General features: G+C 43.6%; 1 protein-coding gene across 1 annotated transcript in view; it reads right to left on the minus strand.

Annotated features, from left to right (window-relative positions):
- Nucleotides 1–1,038: 1,038 nt before the first annotated feature.
- Hsf2bp (heat shock transcription factor 2 binding protein) overlaps nucleotides 1,039–25,249 on the minus strand; it is a 61,570-nt gene continuing 37,359 nt past the window's right edge. Inside the window, exons 7-9 of the mRNA XM_013027372.1 lie at nucleotides 23,177–23,294; nucleotides 15,462–15,565; nucleotides 1,039–1,363 (exon numbers count right to left, since the gene is read on the minus strand). Of these exons, the coding sequence (XP_012882826.1) occupies nucleotides 1,155–1,363; nucleotides 15,462–15,565; nucleotides 23,177–23,294 (431 nt within the window). The 3' untranslated portion in view covers nucleotides 1,039–1,154. The remainder of the gene's footprint in view (nucleotides 1,364–15,461; nucleotides 15,566–23,176; nucleotides 23,295–25,249) is intronic.

Below are 25,249 nucleotides of genomic sequence, written 5' to 3' on the forward strand. Positions count from 1 at the left end.
CAGTACACAATGTGTTGGCTCATGAAATTCAAACAAGTATGCCTTCCTTTGCACTCTATATTCAGCTTCAACCATAAACTATATGTCCCCTCTAAAAATCCACTTAGAAAAAAATATGAAGTTACACATAGCAGAAAAATGTTTAGAAGTATTTAAGCTATCATAAAAAAGGGATAGAAGACTTATTTCCTCTTTTATAGGATGACAGAGCATTGTAGTGACACACAGAAGGAAACAGCCAGGGAAAGAAAGCAGTTCACTGGGATGCCAACTCTTGCTCACACCTAAAACGTCTAGAAGAGTTGTGGTGTGTTCTTTGTTCTCTGTCAATTGTGTACAACTTACACTGTACAGCATGATGACCACACAGAGTGCATATGTACAATAAAGTCCTGGTATACAAACACACACACACACACACACACACACACACACCGAGGAAGGGAACTACCATTTAGAGAATCTCAACTAACTGCATATATTCTCATTCTATAAGGCAATCTTCCAATATTGGTTATAAGAAAAACTGGACATCTAAGCCCATTGACAAAGATAGTTCCTTTTGCCAGCCAATTATACAAAGGGAATAAATTTCCTAATATCAAACTTACATTTCAGAATATAGTTGTTTTAATATACTATCTCTTCTTTCTTTATTCAAAAATAGAGGCCCCAAAAATAAACAACTAAAATGTACAACGTCATATGAAATCACAGGGTCTCCATAACAGAGGTATTCATTCCAATTACTAGAGAGAGAATAAGTTGATTTTCAAAGAAATGTATGTGGAGAAATGCTGACCACAGGCAGACGGTGATCGGATCTCCCATCTTTATGGTAATGTACAGGCATGGACAGTTTATGGGGCAGTGAGGAGCTGTTCTAGGAAGGCTTCTTGCAGGTTGTCCTGGAATGGCTATTCCAGAGGACAGATTCTTGTCTGACTCCCTGCTCTGGCAAGATTCAACACTCACAGTGCAGTGTCTTTCCAGAGAGAGTGCTGTGGAATACCACTCCACTCTGCCTATCTCCTGTCAGTCACCCTCCGGGCCATCTCTAACACACAGCACCTGGAGATGGCTTGGATACACACTGAGGAACTGGGGAGAGTGGGACACAGGCACGTCCCCAGACCCCCTGGGACTGAGCGCACCTACTCATTGCGCTCCAGGGTGTGGAGGTCGTCCAGGAGCTCCTGGGCGGCGCTCTGCAGGTGCGGGTTGCGGCTTTTCGACATGGCCAAGATGCGCTGCAGAGGTAGAGAGTTCCGGAACTCAGTGGCTGACTTGGAGAAGACTTCTGGTTCCAGAACCACAGACTGGATGAGCCGCAGTACATGGAGACACACCTCTACATCTGGATCTGAGAAAGATGGAGACACTTCCAGTGAGAATTAGAGCTTCTTCGGGAGTCCACCCTTTGAAGGCTCCTTCTGAGTGACAAGTAGATGGGTGAGAGAACTCCAGGCTATTCCAGAGACCACAATAATTGCTTGATGTGAAAGCTCGCACATAAAACAGTACACAAAACTTGATCAGCATCTATTTACAACCATCCACCTACAAAAACACTATGATCATAATTTAGAAGACTGAACTGGAAACGCTGGTGCTGCGGTGGGAACTAGGAAGTGCCCCCCAGGCCTGTGCCAGTCCCCAGCCTGCGATGCTCCTAGGAGGTGGTGACCCTCCAGGAAATGGGGTCTACTGGGAGGAAGTGAGGTCCTGGGGGCACGTCCTGAAGTGGGTATCGGGACCCTGTTCCCTTCCTGCTTCTCTCTGCTTCCGCGCTTCCAGGAGGTGACATCTGTTCCTGTCGTGAAGTCCCTGCACGCTGCCACAGGCCCAAAGCATCACTGAAACCTATGAAACTGGACACAGATAAACCTTTCCTTCTTTTAGTTAACATCCTCAGATATTTTCTCCCAGTGACATAAAGCTGACTAACACAAAGGCTTTCCATATTGTTTGCCATAACTCTGCTCTCAGCATTGTCTTAAAGCTATTACTTCATTTGCATTCCAACTGTAGCTAGTCTCTCAAAAACTACAGGCAGACACACGCTCTGCTCAGGCTGTGGAATTACACAGTGCCACGGGCAGCAATGCACACACTGCCTTCCATTACTTTCCATGTGACTAACCTCAGGAGCTACAGAGCCTGGAAGCCACACTTATATTGTAATATCCGCCAAAAACAGTGGGGGGCTGGGAAGGTGGCTCAGCAGTAGAACACTTGCCTAGCATGCATGAAGCCTTGGGTTTAATTCCTCAGTACCACATACACAGAAAAGGCCAGAAATGGTGCTGTACCTTAAATGGTAGAGTGCTAGCCCTGAGCAAAAAGCTCAGGGACAGTGCCCAGGCCTCGAATTTGAGCCTCAGGACTGGTAAACAAAAAACAAAACAAAAACAAAAAAACCAGTGGGGGTAGGGATGGGAGGGGTAAGTGGGAGAGAATGATGGACAGGTGACATTGACCAAGAAGTACCATACTTACAACCTGACGTATGGAACTGTAGCTTCTTTGGACAACTATTTAATAATAACAATAAAATAAATGTAAAAATAGCAAGAGAAAATCAGTAATAAAGTACAGACAGTAAAGGGACAATAAGTAATATATGAAAAACTTGATACCTATAAATTTGTTTTACAACTTGGCTGGAATAAAAAAGTTCTTGGGAAAAAACACACTATCAAAATGTATTCAAACAGCCAGGCGCTGGTTGCTCACACCTGTAATCCTAGCTACTCAGGAGGCTAAGATTTGAGGATCGAGGTTCAAAGCCAGCCTGGGCAGGAAAGTCTGGGAGACTCATCTCCAATAAACCACTAGAACACCGGAAGTGGCACTGGGGCTCAAGCAGTAGAGTGCTCACCTTGAGCTGAAGAGCGCAGGGACAGCGCCCAAGGACAGAGTTCAAGCCCCACGACTGACCAAAAAAAAAAAATTTATTCAAACAAAGCAGATAAACTACATTTGTCTATATCTATTGCAGAAACTGAATTTGTAGTTTAAACAATGAATAAAAGCCCAGGACCAAATGGCTTCATTCACAAATTCTATCCAACATTTTAAGAACAATAATAGTAATGCTATACAAGTATCCCAGTAAATAGAATATACTTGTTCACACAAGTGTCAACTTTTTGGGGGACAGAATTGATCTGCTACCAAAACTAGACAAAGATGATACAGCAACATGTTTGGGGAGGGGGTAGTAAAATGAAAGGAGGGAGGAAGGATGAGAAAATATAGCCATTGTATTCATGTACATTATATAAAAACTGAACTGCATAATTTAAGGGTAGAGATGGGAGGGGAAATTGGAGAGCATGAAGGAAGAGGTGGTATTGATCAGGATGCAGTGTACTCATAACCTAACATACAGAATTGTAACATCTCTGTACAACTACTTTATAACAAAATTTTCAAAAACTAGACAAAAAGCCAGGTACTGGAGCCTCACACCCATAACCCTAGCTACTCAGCAAGCTGAAATCTGAGGATCACGGTTCAAAGGCAGCCCAAGAAAAGTGAGCAAAGTCTATAAGACTCTTAAAACTCAGAGAAAGCCAGAAGTAGCACTGTGGTTCAAGTAATAGAGCTCTTGACTTAAGCATAAAGAGTCTCAGGGACAGTGCCCAAGCCCTGAGTTCAAGCCCCAGCCCAGAACGAAACAAACAAAAAACTAGACAAAGACATATTCGTATCTCTCAGAAGCATAGATATGAAGTTCCTAAGCAAAATATAAGCAAAGTAGACCCAGAAATATGACTTTATAGCCACTGTGCATTTATCTGGGGAATGCAGGGTGCTTCCACACTTGTAGATAAATCAATGCCACATAGAATAAGAAAAGCTCATCTTTGCCACAGATATTTTCAACAGAAAATTCCTGACAAAACTTAATACCTATTAATAATGTTTTAAAAAAAATACTCTAGGCTAGAACTCTACCACAGTTCCATTTCCAGTTTTCTGGTACTTAACTGGAGATAGAAGTCTCATAGACTGGACTGTGGTAGAGTGCTTGCCTCACATGCATGAGGCCCTGGGTTCAATTCCTCAGCACCACATAAGCAGAAAAAGCCGGAAGTGGCGCTGTGGCTCAAGTGGTAGAGCGCTAGCCTTGAGCTGAAGAACTGAGGGACAGCACCCAGGCCCAGAGTTCAGACCCCATGACTGGACCTAAAAAAAATAAAAAAATAAATAAAGAATTGGGCTGGGAAGGTGGCTCAGTGGTAGAGCACTTGCCTTGCATGTTTGAGGCCCTGGATTCGATTCCTCAGCACCACATAAGCAGAAAAAAAAAAGCTGGAAGTGGTGCTGTGGCTCAAGTGGTAGAGCGCTAGCCTTGAGCTGAAGAGCTGAGGGACAGCGCCCAGGCCCAGAGTTCAGGCCCCACGAGCAGACCCAAAATAAACCCAAAAAACAAAAAACAAAGAATTGAACAACAGAGCAACCTAGCAATGCTCAGGACAAGCTGGGTCGGATTGAGGGCATCCACTGAACATCACAACTGTAGGAGACCTTGCTTCCACTCCAGGGCCCAGGGTTCCCACGCTCACCACCCCGCTCAAAGCACCCTGAAGATCTAAGCTGTGTAGTAAGATGAGAATTTTTTTTAAGTTTATAGGTTGAAAAGGAAGAAATAGAACTATCACTATTTGCAGGTAATGTCTATAATAGAAGATCTCAATGAATAAACAAGAAGCCACTAAAGTAATTGAGTTTTGCCAGGTTTTCAGAGTACAAAGTCAACTTTATACAAAGATAAATTTTTACTAATATACTGGCAATAAAAAATAGGAAAATTTCTGGGCCTGTAATCCTAGCCAATCAGGAGGCTGAGATCTGAAGATTGCAGTTCAAGGCAAGCCCCGTGCAGGAAAGTCCATGAGACTCTCATCTCCAATGACCCAGCAGAAGACCAGAAGTAGTGCTGTGGCTCCAGTGATAGAGTACTCACCTTGAGCTGCAGAGCTCAGGAACAGTGCCCAGGTCCAAAGTTCAAGTCCCATGACCAACAAAAAATCAAAACCCAAATCCAATTTCTCTTCTGTTGCATGTTGTCCTTATTTATTATTATGATTATTTTGGTGTTTTGGAGCAGGTCTCTACATGTAACCCAGGTTGGGCTTGCAGTCATGATCTTCCTGCCTCAGCCTCCCAAGTAATGGGATTAGAGGTGTACAGCACCACACCACCACGCCTGGCTCAGGAGCTTTCTTTTGAATTATTCTCCTTATAAATAGATGGACATCTCAAATTAGGGGTTGGTGCTTTCCTTATTTTGGAAAATTCCTTTGGCTTTATTTCTTCAATGTTGTTTCTAAGCTGTCTCTTCTCTCTTGAATTTCTATTTTTCATTGTTTTATTTTAGTTTTTCTCTTCAGTTTCTAGAATACTAATCCACTGGATGTAATACTAATCCACTGGATGTTAAGGTCTTTGTCTCATCTCTGTGCCTTTTACCTGCTCATATTTTCCAGCTCTCTTTGTGCTTCACTCTGAATAATTTCTGCAGATCTATCCATTCAGCTATCTCTTCAACAATGTACAATCTGCTATTAAATTGGTCCAGTAAATTTATAGCTACAACTAATTATAATGTTAATTTCTAGAAATGTTATGCAATCTTTTTTCAGATCTACTGGGTTATTTTATAATCTCCCTTTACGCACATGTTAATCCCTTTGGGGACTTTTCTATTCATTTCATTTTTGTAGTATTGATGCTAGTATTCACTTTGCCACTGAGCTACAACTCCAACCCCATGTTATTTCTTTAAACACATTAAATCTACTTAATTTCATATCAGCTTACTAATTCTCATCTTTAAACCTTCTGTAGGTCTGACAGTGCAAACCTGTTACTTCTGTTGCCTTTCATTCACATTACTTTTTGAGATTTTAAGATGTGATCTCTGATCTTGGAATGCTATATCTAAGAATTTTTTAAGTACTTGGGAGGATTTTGTTTTTCTCTTAATGGGGACTGTATTAGTCAAAGTTCTCCAGGGAAACACAAGGATGTGAGGAAAGACAAATGTATGAATTGATAGACGAAGAGGAAGATCAAACAATTTTCTATAAGGGTATAATTAGGGAATCTGAGACATCCTAAGATCAATACTGGGTGATGTGAAGGGCTCATGCCTGGAGGGCTGGTACCTGGTTCCAATCTGGAAGCTCTCAAGCTCAAGGCTCAAGAGTGGATGTTTTCCAAAGGCAGGAAAAGACCATCTTCCGGCTAATTAGCCGAGGAACGCCTTCTCACTCATCCTTTCTGTCCCACTCAGGTCTTCAACCATGGGGCAAACCCACTCGCACCAGGGGGGTCATCTGCTTTACTTAACCTACAGATTCCAAAGTTCATTTCATCCTGACCATCCTCAAAACAAAAGTGAGTGTTTGAGCACTGTCTGGACGCTTTAACACATCACATTATCCATCCCAGGAGCCACCCAAGTGGTCTGACGTAAAGCTTCAAGACTACATGCAAACCAGCCCAGTGCCAGTTCTCAAAAGATATCCCCACACAGGGCTCAAAAAACCAAGGGTGAGAAAAGGCTGCTTTTCTGAAGATCCCAGAATTGGCTGGTGTCTGCAGTTGACCCTCATACTGCTGCTGAGCACTGTTAGGATTTCTCTATTGGTTTATCATCTGGGGTGGGGCTTGAGCTGTGTCTCCTGACCCTATGCCCTGTGAACCACAAAAACTAAAGGTCAAGTTTAACCAAGTGGTAGGGCTACCTGTAATTCTAGCACTCAGAAAGTCGAAGCAGGAGGACTATGAGTTTGAGGCTACCTGGGAAACAAAGGGATCAGAAATTCTGCTTTAAATTCAGCCCTCCCACTTTTACTTGGCTTTTGTGCTCTGTGTATAATTTGATTTTTAACTTAAAAGAGCATGTAAAACAATTTTTTCCTTTTTTGGGGGGGGGGCATCTCATCCAGTCCTTGGGACTGGTCAGTGAGGAGGGCTGGCTGGGAGTCTGTCCCCTCACCCTCCTGGCCCCCAGTTCATAGCTGAAGGGCTCGGCATTCTCATGAGATGATGAGGGCTCAGAACGGAGCAGCAGTGATCGTGAGTGATCCAAACTTGGGTGTTCTGAAAGCAGAACCACCAAGAATACCTAACGGGCTGGAAGGTGGCTCAGTGGTAGAGTGCTTGCCTTGCATGCATGAGGCCCTGGGTTCGATTCCTCAGCACCACATAAGCAGAAAAAGCCGGAAGGGGCGCTGTGGCTCAAGTGGTAGAGCACTCACCTTGAGCTGAAGAGTGCAGGGACAGCACCCAAGCCCAGAGTTCAAGCCCCACGACCGACCAAAAAGAGAGAGAGAGAGACAAAGTGGGAGAAAGGGAGGGAAGGGGAGAGAGTAGAAGGGATGGAGGGAGGGGGAGAGAGTGGGAGGGAAAGAGGCAGGGATGGAGGGAGGGAGAGAGAGAGAGGCTAGAAGTAAAGCTGTGGCTCAGGTGATAGAGCCTAGCCTTGAACACAAATCTCAGGGAGAATGCCCAGGCCCTGAGTTCAAGCCCCAAAATAAAATAAAATAAAATAAAGGACTGGACACCAGAGGCCCATACTTGAAGTCCTAAGCTATTCAAAGCCAAATAATAAGCAAAAGGGTATGGCTCAAGTGGTACAGCATCAGCTAAGCTAACAAATCAAGCAAATGTCAGGCTCAGTGCAGTATATGCTCCACAAACTACATCTACTACCTAAAGCAAAGGAATAGAAGCAGGCAGGTTTAAATCCTGGCTTCAAATCTTGTTCTGACTCTAAGCAGTCATGAACCTGCCCTGAGAACACAACACCAAGCAGCACACATCTTTGCAGGGAACTACGTTTGCTCCTATTTTCCTACTCTACAGCAAAAATGTATATTCAACTTTCTAAAACACATCATGAATAGGGATATAACTCAGTGATGGAGCACTTGCCTAGCATATCTAAGGATCCAAGTTCTATCCCCAGCACTGCCAAAAACAAAGACAACTTAAAACACCTATCCAGGGACTCCTCTTTAGCCTCTCTCCAGATGGAGAGTCTTGCTACTTTCTTTCACAGCTTTATTTCATTTTCAAATAAAACACCTACCCAATTCTAGAGCAAACAAAGTAATTCCATGCATAACAGTAGCTAACTACCTTCAGCTACCCTGAGTAGACTTTGTTTTGTCTGACTTTAGGACAAATTATTCTAAAGATACCAAGTGACGTGAACGTGCACAAAGCTGCAGGATTTGGACTGAGCTCACTGTGTTGAAAGGGCCAGAAACTGTCTTCAGGGACAGAAAGCCTGGTAGACCCCAGAACCAAAATGTTACATTAAGAAGGCTCAACAACCACCCCACACTATCTGTGACCCCAAGTTTTGGCAGAAAATCTACCCACGTCAAAGAGCACTCTCTCTGACGAGTATAAGGAGGGACACGCAGGCGGCGTGCCATCAGCAGAGCTACATAAGGTGAAGCTTGCTGTGAGTTCTACTCCCCAGGAACATTTCTGGAATAGCACAGCTAGAAAAGGCCAGAGAAACTGTGGCCTAAGCTCTTCTTTTTATGAGAAAGCAAATGGCTCAGAGGCTGCTGAGGAATCCCTGGCTGCAGCCCAGGCCAAGCAGTCATCATGTTGTTTCAGGGCATCTCTCTCTGCAAAAGCCAAGGAAAGTCAACAAGGTGATCACCTCCAGCCCCCGAGCTTGCAGCCCCACGTCACTGCCTGCTGAGCAGCTGTCAGTGGTGTAAGGTAGCTGCTAACCTTGTTCAAACCACTTTGCCTCCTCAAGATTTGATCTTCTCATCTAAAACCCAGAACTAGCTTTGGGTCCCTGAGAGAAATAAATCAGTGGATGCCCACGGTGCGTTTAATGCAGTGACTTGAACTCAGCACAGAATTCTCTGATCATTATTCTCTGCGCTCACCGTCAGCTCCTTCCCACAAACTGGCACTGTCTGTCTACCTGCACATGCAGCCAGCCCCGTCGCACCCATTACTACTTATGGCTCAGGCCTAGGAGCTTTCTTGGCCTCAGTGCTAGCTGTTTAAAGCACTCAGTTCTCGTGAAGATGAGGGTTTTATCATGGTTGTAAGAGGAAGCTGTCCCCAACAGCTTCAGGATTGAGGTTTTGCCTTACTTAGGAGCTCACAGGCCACACACTTCAGTCTAAAGGACTCTGGCAGAAGAGCTCGATGTGTCTGAGACACAGCACTTTTCACTCACCATGATGGCGAGTGTCTGCATTTGTGCCAGTTCAAGGTCCAATGCCACAGGGCCACGCACATGCCACAGTCTATATCATAGCAGTGAGATCAAATCTCATATAATGAATGGGCAGTGAGCCTACCTGGCCTAAATGTAAAGAGACCCACCCTTTGCTCATGATGGGAAACTGTTTGAACTGCACAGATCCCTGAAAAGATATCCAGAAGCCAGGAAGTCTGCTTCTCTACACCCAGGACGCAGACACAGAAGATACTGTGTGCCCAGCAACATCTAAATAAATGTAGATGTCACTCAGGTCCATGGAAAAAAAGACAAGATTGCATCTGCACTGATGGCTCAGACCTGTAATTCTACTCATAAGGCTGAGATCTGAAGATCACAGTTTGAAACCAGCCCAGGCAGGAAAGTCATGAAATTCTTATCTCCAATTAACCACCAGAAAACCAGAAGTGGAGCTGTGGCCTAAAATGGTAGAGAACCAGCCTTGAATAGAAAAGCTCGGGGACAGCACCCAGGCCCTGAGTTCAAGCCCCACCGGTAGGGGAGCGGGATGGGGGGGGGGGGAGAACAATATTGCTAACAAATCAATTCTCCCTAATTGACAAATCTCCCCTAATTGAACTCTTCAATACAGTCCTGATAAAAGTTCCAAAAATATTTTTTGGCAGAAACAGCTTATTCTCAAATACATATGGAAAGGCAAGGGGCTTAGAAACAGCTAAAACAACTTTGAAGAGACAAGACTTATTACAAAACTATTAGGCTTCACTACACTTAATGATATTGGCAAAACAGTACAAACTGATCAGTAGAAGAGGGCAGAGTCTAAGACTGGCACCTTGTGTATATTATTGTTGAGTCCTAACACCGCAGCAAAGACAGCTTTCTGGAGAAGTCTACAAATAAACTATGTTGAGGCAGCCAGCCTTCACAAAAGTTTTTTTTTTTTTTTTTTGCCAGTCCTGGGGCTTGAACTCAGTGCCTGGTGCTGTCCCTGAGGTTCTTTGTGCTTAAGCCACTTGAGCCACAGCACCATTTCTGGCTTTTTTGAGTAGTTTATTGAGATAAGTTTCATGGTGATGGTCTGGCTTCAAATTGCGATCCTCAGATCTCAGCCTCCTGAGTAGCTAGGATTACAGGCGTGAGCCACCAGCCCCCGACCACAAAAGCATTCAAAAGATCTCTTCCCCCTTCACAATTAATAACTTGGAAAAAGGTCATATTGCCTGAAAAAGTACAGAAATATAAAGCTATCAGAAAACAACACTTTTAAAACATTATGGAATCTAAAATTCAGTGCAACCCCCAATGGCATTCTTCACCAAGACAGAAAACAATCCAAAAATTCATATGAAACAATAAAAGACCCCAGACAGCCAAAGCAATTTTAGCCAAAATTGGTATCACAATCCCAGAACTCAAACTCTACTACAGAACTATAATAACAACAACAGCTTGGTACTGGCACAAAAATGGGCCCAAAGATCAGTCAAACAGACAAGAAGACTCAGAAATAAAGCCATATACTTATAGTCATCTGATATTTGACAAGGGAGCCAAAAATACACATTGGAAAAAAAGAGAGCTTTTTCTGTGTCTAGGGTACTGAGGAATGGAACCCAGGGCTTCATGCCTGCTAGGCAAGCACTCCACCGCTAAGCCACATTCCCAGCCGCATTCCCAGCCCAGCAGAAACTTTTTGAAGAGTCCCAGAGGCATAGCAGATAGGAGAGAGACTTAACAAATGGGACTACATCAGCAAATGACATAGTTACCAAACTAGAAGGACAGTCAACAGACTGGGAGAAGATCTCTACCAGCAATGCATCTGACAAAGGCCTAATACCCAAAATACACAAGGAACTCAAAAAACTAACCTCCTTCCAAACTAACAAACCAATCAATAAATGGACAAAGGAACTAAGGAGAGACAATTTTAGAAGAACTAAGCATGGCAAATAAACATACGAGGAAATGCTCAACAGCCTTTTCCATAAAGGTAATGCAAATCAAAACAACATAGAGATTCCATCTCACCCCAGTTAGATTGGCCACCATCAAGAATTCACAAAGAACCCAGAAGTGGTGAAGCCATGGTCTGTCAGGTCTATGGTGGTTCTAAGTGCCTGCTACAGTATCTAGGACTGGGTATTAGTCCATAAAATAACAGCTCGGTGGACTCAAGGTTGCTGCATACAAGCAGTCAGGGGTTGGTGCGTGAATGTCTTGAACATGCCATCCACAGGAAAGCTGTCTTCTTCATGATACACAGAACCGCAGTGTACCTGAAGGACCTCTAGATAACCTGCAAGCTGATCATCAGCCAGCCAGGCCCCGCTGGCTCAGCATTGCCAATGGCCTCACCAATGAAAGCAAGCCTCCGTCAGCTTGTACCCCCTTCTGTGCAGCTTCTGCCTCTCATCAAACTAGGTATCATGTGAATGTCGATTCATGGACACATAAGAAACTTCTAGATCTGTCTACAAAATTATTCTTGCTTAGTTTTACCTTGTAGTATGTGACTACTGATGGGTTAAGAGAAGTCCAGGTGTTGAAGACTGTTCTAATGTATTACACACCTTGTCTGGACCACTTCCTTCAAGTCAGCTCAGATGTCACCTCAGACTCCATCTTTCAAACTAATCCCTTGCCTTCTTCAGGTTGCTTTTTGTTACTCTGTAACAATTCCTGTCTGGGAGTTCCTTTACTGTTTGGGTTTCCACATAATCTGTACCTTCCTGTTCTTCAACCTTCTTCTCACCCACACAAACAGCCTAGTCTTAATAAAGATGAAGTCCTTACCTTGTTCAGTACATTATAACGTTGTGGCTACATTCCATCCAATAAAATACTGGAAAAAAAAAGGATTCAAACAACAAATTCTGGCAGAGACGTGAGGGAAAGGAGCCTTACTGCACTGCTGGTGAGAATGTAAACTAGTGTAACCACTCTGGACAGCAGTCTGGAGGATCCTCAAAAACCTAAACATAGATCTTCCCTGTGACCTAGCCATACCACACCTGGCCACCATTACAAGTCAGGATACATAAAGACACTTGTGTATCCATGTTCATTGTTGCACTATTCACAAGAGCCAAGTTATGGAACATCCCAGATGTCCTAAAAAAACAGATGAATGGATAAAAAATGTGGTACACATATACATGGAATTTTGCTCATCCATTAGAAAGAATAATATTATGTCATTTGCAGGGAGATGGATGAACCTAGAACAAATCATGTTAAGTGAGGTAAGCCAAGCTCAGAGAGACAAACAGGGCATGTTTTCTCTCATATGTGGAAGACAGATCTAAAATACAACTGGACATGATCATTTATACAGGGCTGTAAGCACTCACACATAAACATTCAGACTAAAGGAAGATACTCTTAGGGGAAGAGCCATAACTCCTCTGAACATCTAAAATACTATTCATCAAAATGAATTCCAGGAAATAAAAGCATGTTTGTTGTTGTTATTAGTAGTGGTAGTGGTCTCCCTCCCCCACAGTATAACCCCTGCTTTCACTGTATTTGATGTCGGTATAATTTGTGGAGGGGAAGGGCAAAAACAAGTCGTTTAAATAAGGATACAGGTGGACCTGTTGCAACAATGAGAAGTACAAGTTCTCATGTCAAAACGAACTTTACAACTTGGGGGGGGGGGAGGGGGAGGATGGGAAGGGATGGGAAGGGGAAACAAAGGAGGAGGCTACAATGCTTGATAAGAAATGTACTCATTATCTTGCCCATGTAATTGTAACCCTTCTGTATAGTATTTTCACAATAAAAAAAAGTAGTGGTGGTGGTCATTTTTTGAATTTTCAGGGAAGACAAGTGAGGGGCACAGAAATGGAAGAAGGGTGAACAAATGTAGTTATGGCTAATATATACTATGTGAATGATGAATTATGCAACTTGTGGGCAGGGACTGAGGGTGGAAACCGGGAGAAAGCAAAGTAAGGGTTAATATTGTACTCATTACCGAACTTACAGAATGTTAACCCCTCTCTCTACAATTCCTTAATAATAACAATATTGTTTTGGTCAGTTGTGGGGCTTGAACTCTGGGCTTGGATGCTGTCCACCAGCTCTTCAGCTCAAGGTGAGCGCTCTACCACTTGAGTGAGCCACAGCGCCACATCTGGCTTTTTTTTTTTTTTTTGTTCATGTGGTGCTGAGGAATTGAACCCAATCACCAAAAAGCTGGAAATGGAAAGAGCAGAAAGAACCACGCCAAAATAGGAGGCCCTGAGTTCAAGTCTCAGAACTTGTACCAAAATAAAAATACAAATTGTTTGATTCTACTTATTCATATTTATAGGAAATAAGAAGTAAAATAGGGCTTGGAATGTGGCTTAGTGGTAGAGTGCTAGCATTCACGAAGCCCTGGATTTGATTCCTCAGCCACACAGAATAAAGCTGTAAGCGGTGCTGTGGCTCAAGTGCTAGAGTACTAACCTTGAGCACAGAGAGGCTCAGGAACAGTGCCTAGGCCCTAAGTTCAAGCCCCAGGACTGGCAAAAAAAAAAAAAGTACACTATAACAGGAGGCTCTCTGGAAACAAGGAATAGAAGGCAGGAGGAAAGGCCCTGAGGGCACAGAGTCCCTCTCCGGGGATGAATGAGTTTCCTCGTTATCTTTGTTTTTTTTTTTTTGCCAGTCCTGGGGCTTGAACTCTGGACCTGGGCACTGTCCCTGAGCTTCTTTTGCTCAAGGCTAGCACTCTATCCCTTGAGCCACAGCGCCACTTCGTTTTGTTCTGTATATGAGGTACTGAGGATTCATGCATGCGAGTCAAGCACCCTACCACTAAGCCACATTCCTGGTCCCTCCTCATTATCTTGACTATGATAATAGTCATTATTTATATTTATATCAGAACTTATCGTTTAACCATATTCAGTTTATTACATATTAATCCTAACTCAATAAAATTGAGACAAAATAAGTATTCCAACACCAAGTAGAAATGAAACTCAAAAATAGAGATTAATTTAAATTTTTTTAAATGAGAAAATGCCCATTTTTTACATATTTGAATGACATATACACCCATTAAATTATCAAAATTATGGTGAAATGGGACAAAACCTTAAGTTGGTGCTGCTGAGTGAGCAGAGAAGATGGCAGTAGACAGCAGTTTTGTTTTGACTCTTGTCAGTGCTGAGAACTGAGTTTAAGACTTTGTACTTGCCAGACAGTCTATCCTTGAGCCAAGCATCACTCTTTTTTTTTTTTGCTTTAGTTATTTTTTAGACAGAGTCATATGCTTTTTGCGTAGTCAACCTCAGACTATGATCTTCGTACCTATGACCTTCTACACAGCCACAACTATATACGTGTGTGTGTGTGTGTATGTATGTATGTATCACTACTCTCAGCTCATTAACCAAGATGGAGGAGGTCTCATGACCTTTTTGCCTTGGCTGGCCTGAAACCACAATTCTCCCAATCACTACCTCCAGAGTAGCTGGGATTACAGGCTTGCAACTCCCAGCCCTGATTGTGTGTGTGTGTGTGTGTGTGTGTGCGCGTGTGAGTGTGTACATGTGAGCGTGCCTGTACAGTGCTTAAAATCAGGGTCTCATGCTCTTACTGAGCTTTTGTTGCTCAGGCCTCCTATTCTGGTATGGATATTTCTGCTATTTCCAGCCTTTTGGTGATTGAGAGTCTCATGGATTTTCTGCCCAGGCTGGCTCTGAACCTCAATTCTCAGATCTCAGCCTTCTGACTAGTTAGGAATAGTCATGAACCACCGGTGCTTGGCTCAGTTTGAGTTTTACAAGATAACCTCTTGTCATAGCTTACCACAAACCATAACTCAGTTGAAAGCAATGCCTGAGAAACAGAACTGAACCTCTAAGCATGCAATGAATATTCTAGAGCTTGAGGTCAGTTTGGTTTTTTTGCCCATCCTGGGGCTTGAACTCAGGGCCTGGGTACTCTCCCTGAGCTCCTTTTGGTCAAGGCTAGCACTCTATTACATGAGCCACAGTGCTATTTCTGGCTTTTTCTGAAGAGATAAGAGTCTCATGGATTCCCTGCCTGGGCTGGCTTCAAACCACTTTCCACAGATCTAACTTCCTGACTAGCTAGGGTTACAGATATGAGCCACCAGCACCTGGCTTGAGGTCAGTTTGTAAAGAATAAACATCTAGGGAGGTCAGTACCTTTTCTGACCCTTCAGTACCTCTTCAGGGTGCAGTATACTACTCCTTACCACTTAGAAGCCACCACAGCAAAGGGATGAATCCTGGGCTCTCACTGATGTATTTCAAGCCTTTGGAATTGATGCTCACATTGTACAAGGACATCAGCATTAACCTGGAATGAAAAGGAAATGGTGTTGACCAGCTGACCTACCACATCAGACTCCACCCTTCCCTGCTCAAAAAGACCTGACGCATTCAAAGCCTTCTTCACATCTCCAATGTCTAGCCACAGCATTGGGTTAAAATATGTGACAAGTGGTACTCAGCTACATAAGGCCACATGAGAACAAAAGCTTCTCTGGTGATACAATGATGTCACAATGCCACCTTGTATGGGCTCACAAATCACATGAAGGAAGAAGGGATCTCAGAGGAACCTCACCTCTTTTTTGTTGTTGTTTTGTTGTTGGTTATGGGGCTTGAACTCTAAACCTGGGCACTGTCCCTCAGCTCTTCAGCTCAAGGAAAGTGCTCTACCACTTGAGCTACTTCCAGTTTTCTAGTAGTTTTATTGGAGATAAAGAGTCTCATGAACTTTCCTGCCCGGGCTGGCTTTGAACCGTGATCCTTAGATCTCAGCCTCCTGAGTAGCTAGGATTACAGGCGTGAACCACCAGCGACCACCTGAAAACCTCAATTCTATTTAATGATTCTTTCTGGTACCACATCTGCATTTATATTCAGGTAATCCTCCATTTTGTGCACATACTGTGATCTTGATCAATGAAAATCTAATAATCTTTTCATTCAATAACTGTGACACATGACATCTAGCAGCCAGGTCAGGAGGTCATACAAAACTGCTTAACCTATGGTATGGTCTACATCATGACCCCTCACCTCAAACAAGCAACAAAATAATCTCCTTAGCAAGAGTCTCAGTAACTGAACCACATCTGGCAACTCAAAGTTCAATGGAATTTGGCAACTACCAACCTTTGATTCCTAAAAATCTATAGAAACCCCAGACCCTTCACTTTACAGAATAAAAGCAGCAGCAGAGCTGGGTACAATAGCTCATGCTTGTAATCAGACCTGCTCAGGAGGCTAAGTTCAGGAGGAGTGCATTCCAGGCCATCTTGAATTTGAAAAAACAAAAAACTCACAAAATGTTATCTCAACACAAAATCTGGGTGCAGTGGTTAATGCCAGCCATCCTAACTAAATGGGAGCATCACAGACTCCATTTCAAAAGTAGCCAGAGCAAAAGGGCTGGAGATATGACCCAAGCAGTGGAGCACCTGCCTAGCAAACTTGAGACTCCAAGTCCAAACTCACACTGGCAGGCGAGGGAATGAAGCAAGCTAGACAAATGACTGAAGTGTGGCTTTGTATTAGAGCACTTACCTCAAATACATAAGTCCAAGGTTCAATCTTCACAAAGGGAGAGGGGGGAAAAGCTAAACAAATATTTTTCAAAACCTTTCAAACAACCAGTGCACTTGCAAGAAATAAGAAGCTGGGCACTGGTGGCTCACACCTGTAATCCTAGCTGAGAATCCTAGACTGAGATCTGAGAATCGCAGTTCAAAGTCAGCACCAGAAGCTGTACGTGGCACCGTGGCTCAAAGTGGTAGAACATTAGCTTTGAGCTAAGGGACAGCACCCAGGCCCTGAGTTCAAGCCCCATGACCAATCAAAAAGAAAAAGAAAAGAACAAATGAAAGAAAGGAGAGGAAAGCATCTCTGATCAGTAACAAGGAGGTTAAATGCAAAAAAATGGCAATTTCTAGAAGCCTGGAGTTTCCATTATAGTGGCTTCATCTAGAGGACTGAAAGAAAAGCCTGACAGACAAACACATTCATTCATTCAGATCACAGCCCTGCAGAAAACAGAAAGGAATCAACTTTCAAGTCCACATGAATACACAGTTGACATTCCTGGAAACCCCACAAGCCAATAACATAAAGCAGCTCTGGATAGGAGCTTTCCCAGCCCTCCTGGACATTAAGGCATCCCCACAAATACAACTCTAACCAACGTGGGTTCATAATGCAAACCACAGTAAGGCTACAAATAACAGGCAGCACGCCAATGAGAGAGTAAGAACCAGAACGCTCTCATGGACTAGAGGTGTTAACTGTAAAAACACACAAAATGTTGAATAGGCTACACACATATACACACATGCATACACACATGTGCATACATACACACATACATATAAAGCTGATACTGGGCTTGAACTCAGCCTGGGCACTGTCCCTTAGCTTTTTCACTCAAGGTTGGCACTCTACCTCTTGAGTCACAGGTCCACTTCTGGCTTTTTTGCAAGTTAATTGATGATAAGAGTCCACAGACTTTTCTTCCTGGCTCACCTCAAGCAGCGATACTCAGAACTCAGCCTCCTAGGGCTTGCAGGCATGAGTCACTAGCACCCAGCCAGCAAAAAACCAAAATATATGTTTAATAAAATTAAAACAGGATCAAGAAGCTAGAGCTACTAGTTAAGAATGACCAGGTAGTCAGGCGCTGGTGGCTCACACCTGTAACCCTAGCTACTCAGGAGGCTGAGATCTGAGGATCGTGGTTCAAAGCCAGCCCGGGCAGGAAAAGTCTGTGAGACTCTTATTTCCAATAAACCACTAAAAAACCAGAAGTGGCACTGTGGCTCAAGTGGTAGAGCACTCGCCTTGAGCTGAAGAGCGCAGGGACAGCGCCCAGGCCCAGAGTTCAAGCCCCACGACCGACAAAAAAAAAAAAAAGGCAAGAGGTCTGATGCAATGGTAAAGCACTTGTCCTAGCATGTGCAAGGCTTTGGGGTTGATCTCCAGCACAAAAAAGAAAAACAAAACAAAGACAGACTTTTCTAGAAATGAAGAAATATAAGCCCTCAGATTCAGGAAACACAAAAAGCCTTTAGAAAAACAATGATGATTACAGATTTACAAAAACCACAAGCCAACTATGGAACACAAGAGACAGAAAAGAAAGTAACTCCCACAATGACACAATTCCACAGAAAGGTGGACCTCCACAATGCTGACAGGGTTCTAGGCTCCCCGTAACACAGATGGGGGCAGGTGACAGGGTTCTAGGCTCCCCGTAACACAGATGGGGGCAGATGGCAGGATTCTAGGATCCCTGTAACACAGATGGGGGCAGTACTGGACATGAAACTCCATGTGACAGAGTTCTAAGACCCCTTGTAGCACAAATGGGGCAGTAGTGGACAAGAAAATCCTCATGACAGGGTTCTAGCATTGTTACTACTCAGGACCATTAGGCACTATACTGATGAGGAATTCTGTATAATAGACCTAGAAAGATAAATGAATGAATGTTAAAAATAATAAAAGCATACATTCCAACTTTTAAAAACAGATAAGAGACTGAAGTCATAGAAAGTATACCTTCTACATATACAGAGAAAAATTACAACAAACTTAGAATTATAAACTCAACAAAAAAATTTATAGCAAATATAGTAAAGCAAAAAACAGCTGAAGAAAAATAGTAGAGTTGTTTTTTTTTTATCATAAACAAACCTGAACTAAAGTCAGGAACTGTGGCTCACACTTATAATTCTAGCTACTCAGGAGGCTGAGATCTGAAGATCACAGTTGGAAGGCAGCCCAGCCAGAAAAGTCCTTAAGACTCTTATCTTCAATTAAACACCAAAAAGCTAGGAGTGGAGCTATGGCTCAAGTAGTAGAACTTAGCCTTGAACAAAAAAGCACAGGGACAGTGCCCAGTTCAAGCAACAGGTCTGGTACATGCACACACACACACACACACCTGAACTACATAATTTCAAGTAGTGATAATAAAAATAATAATGGTGGGGGCAGGGGGAGGATGGGAAGGGATGGGAAGGGGAAACAAAGGAGGAGGCTACAATGCTTGATAAGAAATGTACTCATTATCTTGCCCATGTAATTGTAACCCCTCTGTACAGTATTTTCACAATAAAAAAATAATAATAATGGTATATCGGTGTGAAAAGGAGGCTATCTGGAAGGGAAATGGAAAGGAAGATCAAAATGCCTTATTTATTTATCTAAGACCACAGCACAATGAAAACCACCAAACACTTTTAAAAGGGGAGAATGCATTTGATGAGACTGGTTTGGGAGTGGGAGTAAAGATGAAGGGAAAATGGCAGGGGGTTGATAATATTTTTTTAAGTATCAGGTACATCAGTGGTGTCGTTAAAATCCTTTTCTATAACTAATTGATGTCAATTAAATAAGAGGGGGAAGGTTTAAAGGAACATAATAGAGAGGGTGAACCTGCTCAAAGTATACTGTGCAAATCTATGACATATTCACAGTGAGTACTCTGTACTATAAATATATGCTAATTCAAAAATTTTTAATAAAAGTTTTAAAAAAGAAAATCTAGCTGGGTGCTGGTGGTTCATGCCTGTCATCCTAGCTATGCAGGAGGCTGAGATCTGAGGATCACAGTTCAAAGCCAGCCCAGGCAAGAAAGTCCATGAGACTCTTATCCCCAATGTACCATGAGAAAACCAGAAGTGGTGCTGTGGCTCAAGCGGTAGAGCACTTGCCTTGAGCTGAAGAGCTGAGGGACGGCACCCAGGTCCAGAGTTCAAGCCCCATGACCAAAAAGAGAAAAGAGACTCCCCCTGAGTTTGTAGCCAGCCTCAGAATTGCAGAACCACTGATAAGAGAGCTGCTGGCAGTGGAGCCAGCACTGAGCCAGGCAAAGCCAACAGCCGCTGCCTGCCATAGTGAGCACAGTGATGCTCTCTTCAGGGAAGACAGCGGATCCTGAGGTCCCACACAGTGCAGCCTCTGCACGATCCAGTGCAGGGACTAGCAGCTACTTACCTGGCAGTGACAGCTAGTGCAAGGAGAAGAACACAGAGTCAAGGGACTGCCAAAAGGCTCAACGACAATGACTTTTTAAGTATTATAATTCAATATTTTTTAAAAATCAAAACTAGGGGCTGGGAAGGTGGCTCAGTGGTGGAGCGCTTGCCTTGCATATATGAGGCCCTGGGTTCAATTTCTCAGCACCACATAAGCAGAAAAAGCTGGAAGTGGCGCTGTGGCTCAGTGGTAGAGTGCTAGCCTTGAGCTGAAGAGCTGAGGGACAGCGCCCAGGCCCAGAGTTCAGGCCCCATGACCAAAAAAAAAAAAAAAAAAAAAAATCAAAACTAATGCAAAAAGTCTATAAGCATTACCAAAATATTTTGAATAAAAACTGATCTGTAACAGTGCCATGCTAAAACATACTGGATCCTAGAACAAGAGAAAATAATGAATACTACTCAGTCCCATTAATTAAGGACTAATTAAAAATATGACACAAGCATATGTACACAAAAAAACCTCATTGTGTGTTAAAATGTCTGGTTTTCCTACCAAGTTTAGTCTGTCAGAATCAAGCTCTTTGGCTTGCCCAAAGAGTAATCACAGAGTGTGCACTTTGTGACCGAGAGCTTCACAAGAGCACAATACGTTAAGACAGGGTCTCTCTTCTCCCCCCACCTCTCCATGGGCATTCTCAAAGTCAAAGGCAATTCCCAATCCCCAAGAAACAAAGCTATACCAGCATCTTCAAGAACAGAGATTCTCTATCCTCCCAAAGACTAAAAATGAGCCAAAGTCTATGTCACTAACAAATTTTTTTGTCAATCATGGGGCTCAAACTCAGGGCCTGGGCACTATCCCTGAGCTCTTTTGCTCAAGGATAGTGCTCTACTACTTTGAGTCACAGCACTATTTCCCGTTTTCTGGTGGTTAATTGGGGATAAGAGTCTCATGGAGCCAGGCGCTGGTGGCTCATGCCTGTAATCCTAGCTACTCAGGAGGCTGAGATCTGAGGATCGCGGTTCAAAGCCAGCCCGGGCAGGAGAGACTGTGAGACTCCTATCTCCAATAAACCACCAGAAAACCAGAAGTGGCGCTGTAGCTCAAGTGGTAGAGCACTCGCCTTGAGCTGAAGAGCTGAGGGACAGCCCAGCCAGTAAGAAAAATCTTAACTCATACAGAAAAAGAAAGTCAAAAGACACTAAAGCCAGGATAATAGAGATGCTGAAAGTATATGGCAGTAATTTGATCTGATTTAGTATGTGTGTGTGTGCACACGCACACATGCATGCACTCAAGGGTATAGTACTGGAGCTTGAACACAGGATCTCAGCCTTGGCTTTTTCACACAAGACTGGTGCTCTATCGCTTGAGGCACACCTCTACTTCCCTTTTTTTTCTGGCTTAATTGGAGGTAAGAAACTCATAGAATTCTTCTGTCGCCAAGCCGGCTTTAACCCATGATTCGGATCTCTGCTTTCTGAGTAGGTAGGATTACAGTTAAGACACCAGTGCCTGGTTGGCTTCTATTTAAGAGATTACAGCAAAAAACAGTGCTCTGATAAGGAAAAGCTCTGAATGAATGGTGTGACAAGAACAATACTAAAATACCCTACAGCCTTAGGGCTGTGGCTCAGTGGTAGAGTGCTTACCTACCTGTGGGAGGCCCTGGGTTCTATTCCTAGGACTTCCAAAAAAGGAAAATTAAAAAGATTTCCTGCCCTAATCCCTGTAACTATAAATACCTCGCATCTTGATTGTGTTAAATTGCCTGGCAAAGGGGTTCTGAAACGACATTAAGGTTACTCATCAGAGCTCTGAGTTGATTAAAATGGGTTTATGCAGGTACGGCTAATCTAATCACATGACCCTATAAAAGGTAGAGTGTCATTGGGCAGGGCTGGCGGCAGGCGAGGACGGCTGAGAGACTCCAAGTAACCTGAGGACTCCGTGAGCAAGGAAGCTTCAGAAAGGAAGCCATGCGAGAAGGGTCCCACTCAGCTGTGTGGGAAAGTATGTGCAGGAAGTATGGGCTAGAAAAGCCCAGCCTGGCATTTCCCTGAACTTGGCCTGTGTGACCCAAACAGAGACACCATTCAATCCCACTCAGACTTCTAACCCACAGAGCACTGTGAGATGACAAATGTCCTAACTTGTGTTCTAACTTGCTCCGTGACATCTGCTGTCTGGGAGTGGAGCACTGTAGGAGCAGACGCCTTCTGGGGTTAACGAGACCACTAGTGCTATAACCTTAAGGCATCACATGCAGCTCTGTAGCTGGGACTCATGATTATTCTAAAGTGAGAACATTTTTTCTTAATTTCTTCTCCCCTTCTCCTCTTCTCCTCACTGTGTATGGGTGTGGGTATCTGTCTCTGTCCTCTGTCTCTCTCTCTTCTTTTTTGGCTTTGGGACAGGGCTCCTCTCCTCCCTCCTCCCCTCCCCATCTCTTTCTCTCTCTCTTTTTCCTCTTTTTTGGCTATGAGACAGGGCCTTGAGGTGTAGCCTGGACTGGTCTCAAACTCTCAATCCCCTCACCTCAGTTTCCTGAGTGCTGGGGTTATATAGAAGTATACTACCACATCCAGCTCATTTTTTTCTAACTGTACTAGATTGAACCCAGGACATCTCATTTGCTAGGCAAGTGCTCTACCACTTGAGTTACATTTCCAGCATATTTTTCTAAACTACTACTTAACCCCGCCATTGGGAGGTAGATAGGAGGATCATGAGTGTAAGGCCAATCTGGAATATACAGTCAGCTCCAGGTCAGTCTGGGCTACAAAGCCAGACCCTGTTTAAAACTAAATTAAATTCCACCAAACAGATAGTGCATTCTTAACCTCTCCAACAGATGTGTTTCTTCTTTTTTTTAGAAATAGTGAAGCCCAGTGGGCAAAGCCCTTTGTATACCACTGAGAACTGGTAGCTGTTATGCACATACACTTTGAGTTTGGTGCACTGTCCTGGCTTCAAGTCCCCCAGCAGCTGTAACATGGTGTCCAGGAGCACCCGACTGGAATTAACCAGGAATTCACGACCGCATGCTATGGCAGCAACATCTGCAACAGACATGAGACAAAGGTCAAGACTGTGGGGGGCTGCACAATATGGAAAATTCTCTTCAGGATTGAGTATGTAGCACTGGTTTTCTCCTAAGGAAAATACCAACAACTGATCACTAAAAAGCTGTATTGTTCTTGATCACCATAGGAACTACCATAAGTAAGGGGAGGGGAGGGAAAGGATGTCCTGAGCTATGGCCCCAGGCCCCAGAGCACTGTATGGCCTCCATCTAGCCCAAGCAGAAAACAGGGCTGGTGGCCTGGCCTGGGATTGAGCATACTCTCAATTCTGCCAGTACTGGCTAGTAACTTTTATTTGGTCAGTCATGGGGCTTGAACTCAGGGCCTGAGCGCTATCCCTGAGCTTTTGAGCTCAAGACTAGTGCTCTACCACTTTGAGCCACAGCTCTACTTCCAGTTTTCTGATGGTGAGCTGGAGATAAGAGTCTCATAGACTTTCCTGCCTGAGCTGGCTCTGAACTTTGATCCTCAGACTTCAGCCTCTTTCATAGCTAGGATTCTAGGTATGAGCCAGCTGGGTAGTAACTTAACTATGACATGAAACTGAAAGCATATGAGGTCAAAGGCAGGGTAGGAAAGCTTACTCTGAAAGGACTTCCCCCCCCCCAAATGTTATCATAATGTACTGTGATCAGCAAACGGCTTCTTCATGCATGGGACCTGCAAACCAGCAAGTGTGCAGAGCAGGTTCTCCACCGGGTGCTCAGCAGATGGTGCTCTATCAACACCTCAACACCTGTAAGGAACATCAGCAACCCAAGAACATAGATGTGCTTTCTTGACCCTTTTCTCCAGTTAGGGCTGAATGAAGCATAATCCAAAGTGGTTTAAGGATTATCAAACAAGTAGGGCAAGGTGGAAGTGAGGCTGGCAGCAGCATCCTTGTCTTTTTCCTGACTTCAATGGAAATGCTTCTGGAAATCTACAACTAAGTATAATGTCTGACCTGTTTCTAATGGACAGTTTATCTGTAATTTTCTAACAATTACCAAAATCAGAGAGAATTTTTATACTCATTTTGTACTTGCTATCTGACTGCAGAACATAAAATTTCATCAGTGCTACCTGATCAACTTCATGGGATCATGCCCTTTATATCCCTGCTTATCTTTGTTGGCCTGAGCTGTAATTAAGCAAGTGAGGTATATTAAAAGCCTCCTAACACTGATGGACTTTTTCCTATTTCTACTTACCTCTCTAGCATTTTTACTTCTTAACTGGTGCTATATATCATTTGGAACATAATTTGTGACATGACCCTTCCTTAACGAAATGTATCTTCTTTGCTTAATGAATTTCGACCTGGAACTATACTCTCTAGCAAATGACACATACAGCTTTCACTACCGAAATATTTGGGGGTTGGGGGTGACACAGTTAAGCTTTTAGCATCATGAGCACATGGAAGGTGCCTGTGGCACCTTGTAGGGGAAAGCAGTGCTTAGGTAACCAAAGCACACCGCCCACTGGGCCCCAGTAGGAATCATCAGCTACCTGGGATCTGGTAGACGGTTCCCAGTAAGACATGCTACCAAGTGCAGACTCCATACTACCTCCTGTACTGCAACTCACTTGTAACTGGTAAAACGCAGCAAAACTGACATCCTATGTCACCTGTGAGATAGAAAGAAGCCTACATTCACTTCCATCCTGTCCCCTTATCACACTTCCACCAGCCCTGAATTTCCTGGAGATTAAAGAGACAGGATGAAGCCATGAGACTATACAAGGAGACCGAGAGAGATGGCTGCCAAGTCTCAGCTGTTCTATTCCTCACAATGGGGTGCTCCCTGCACTGTTCTATCCCTCACAATGAGGTGCTCCCTGCACTGTTCTATCCCTCACAATGGGGTGCTCCCTGCACTGTTCTATTCCTCACAATGGGGTGCTCCCTGCAGTGTTCTATCCCTCACAATGAGGTGCTCCCTGCA

This window comes from Dipodomys ordii, unplaced genomic scaffold (genome assembly GCF_000151885.1).
Source record: "Dipodomys ordii isolate 6190 unplaced genomic scaffold, Dord_2.0 Scaffold103, whole genome shotgun sequence".
NCBI lineage: Eukaryota > Metazoa > Chordata > Mammalia > Rodentia > Heteromyidae > Dipodomys > Dipodomys ordii.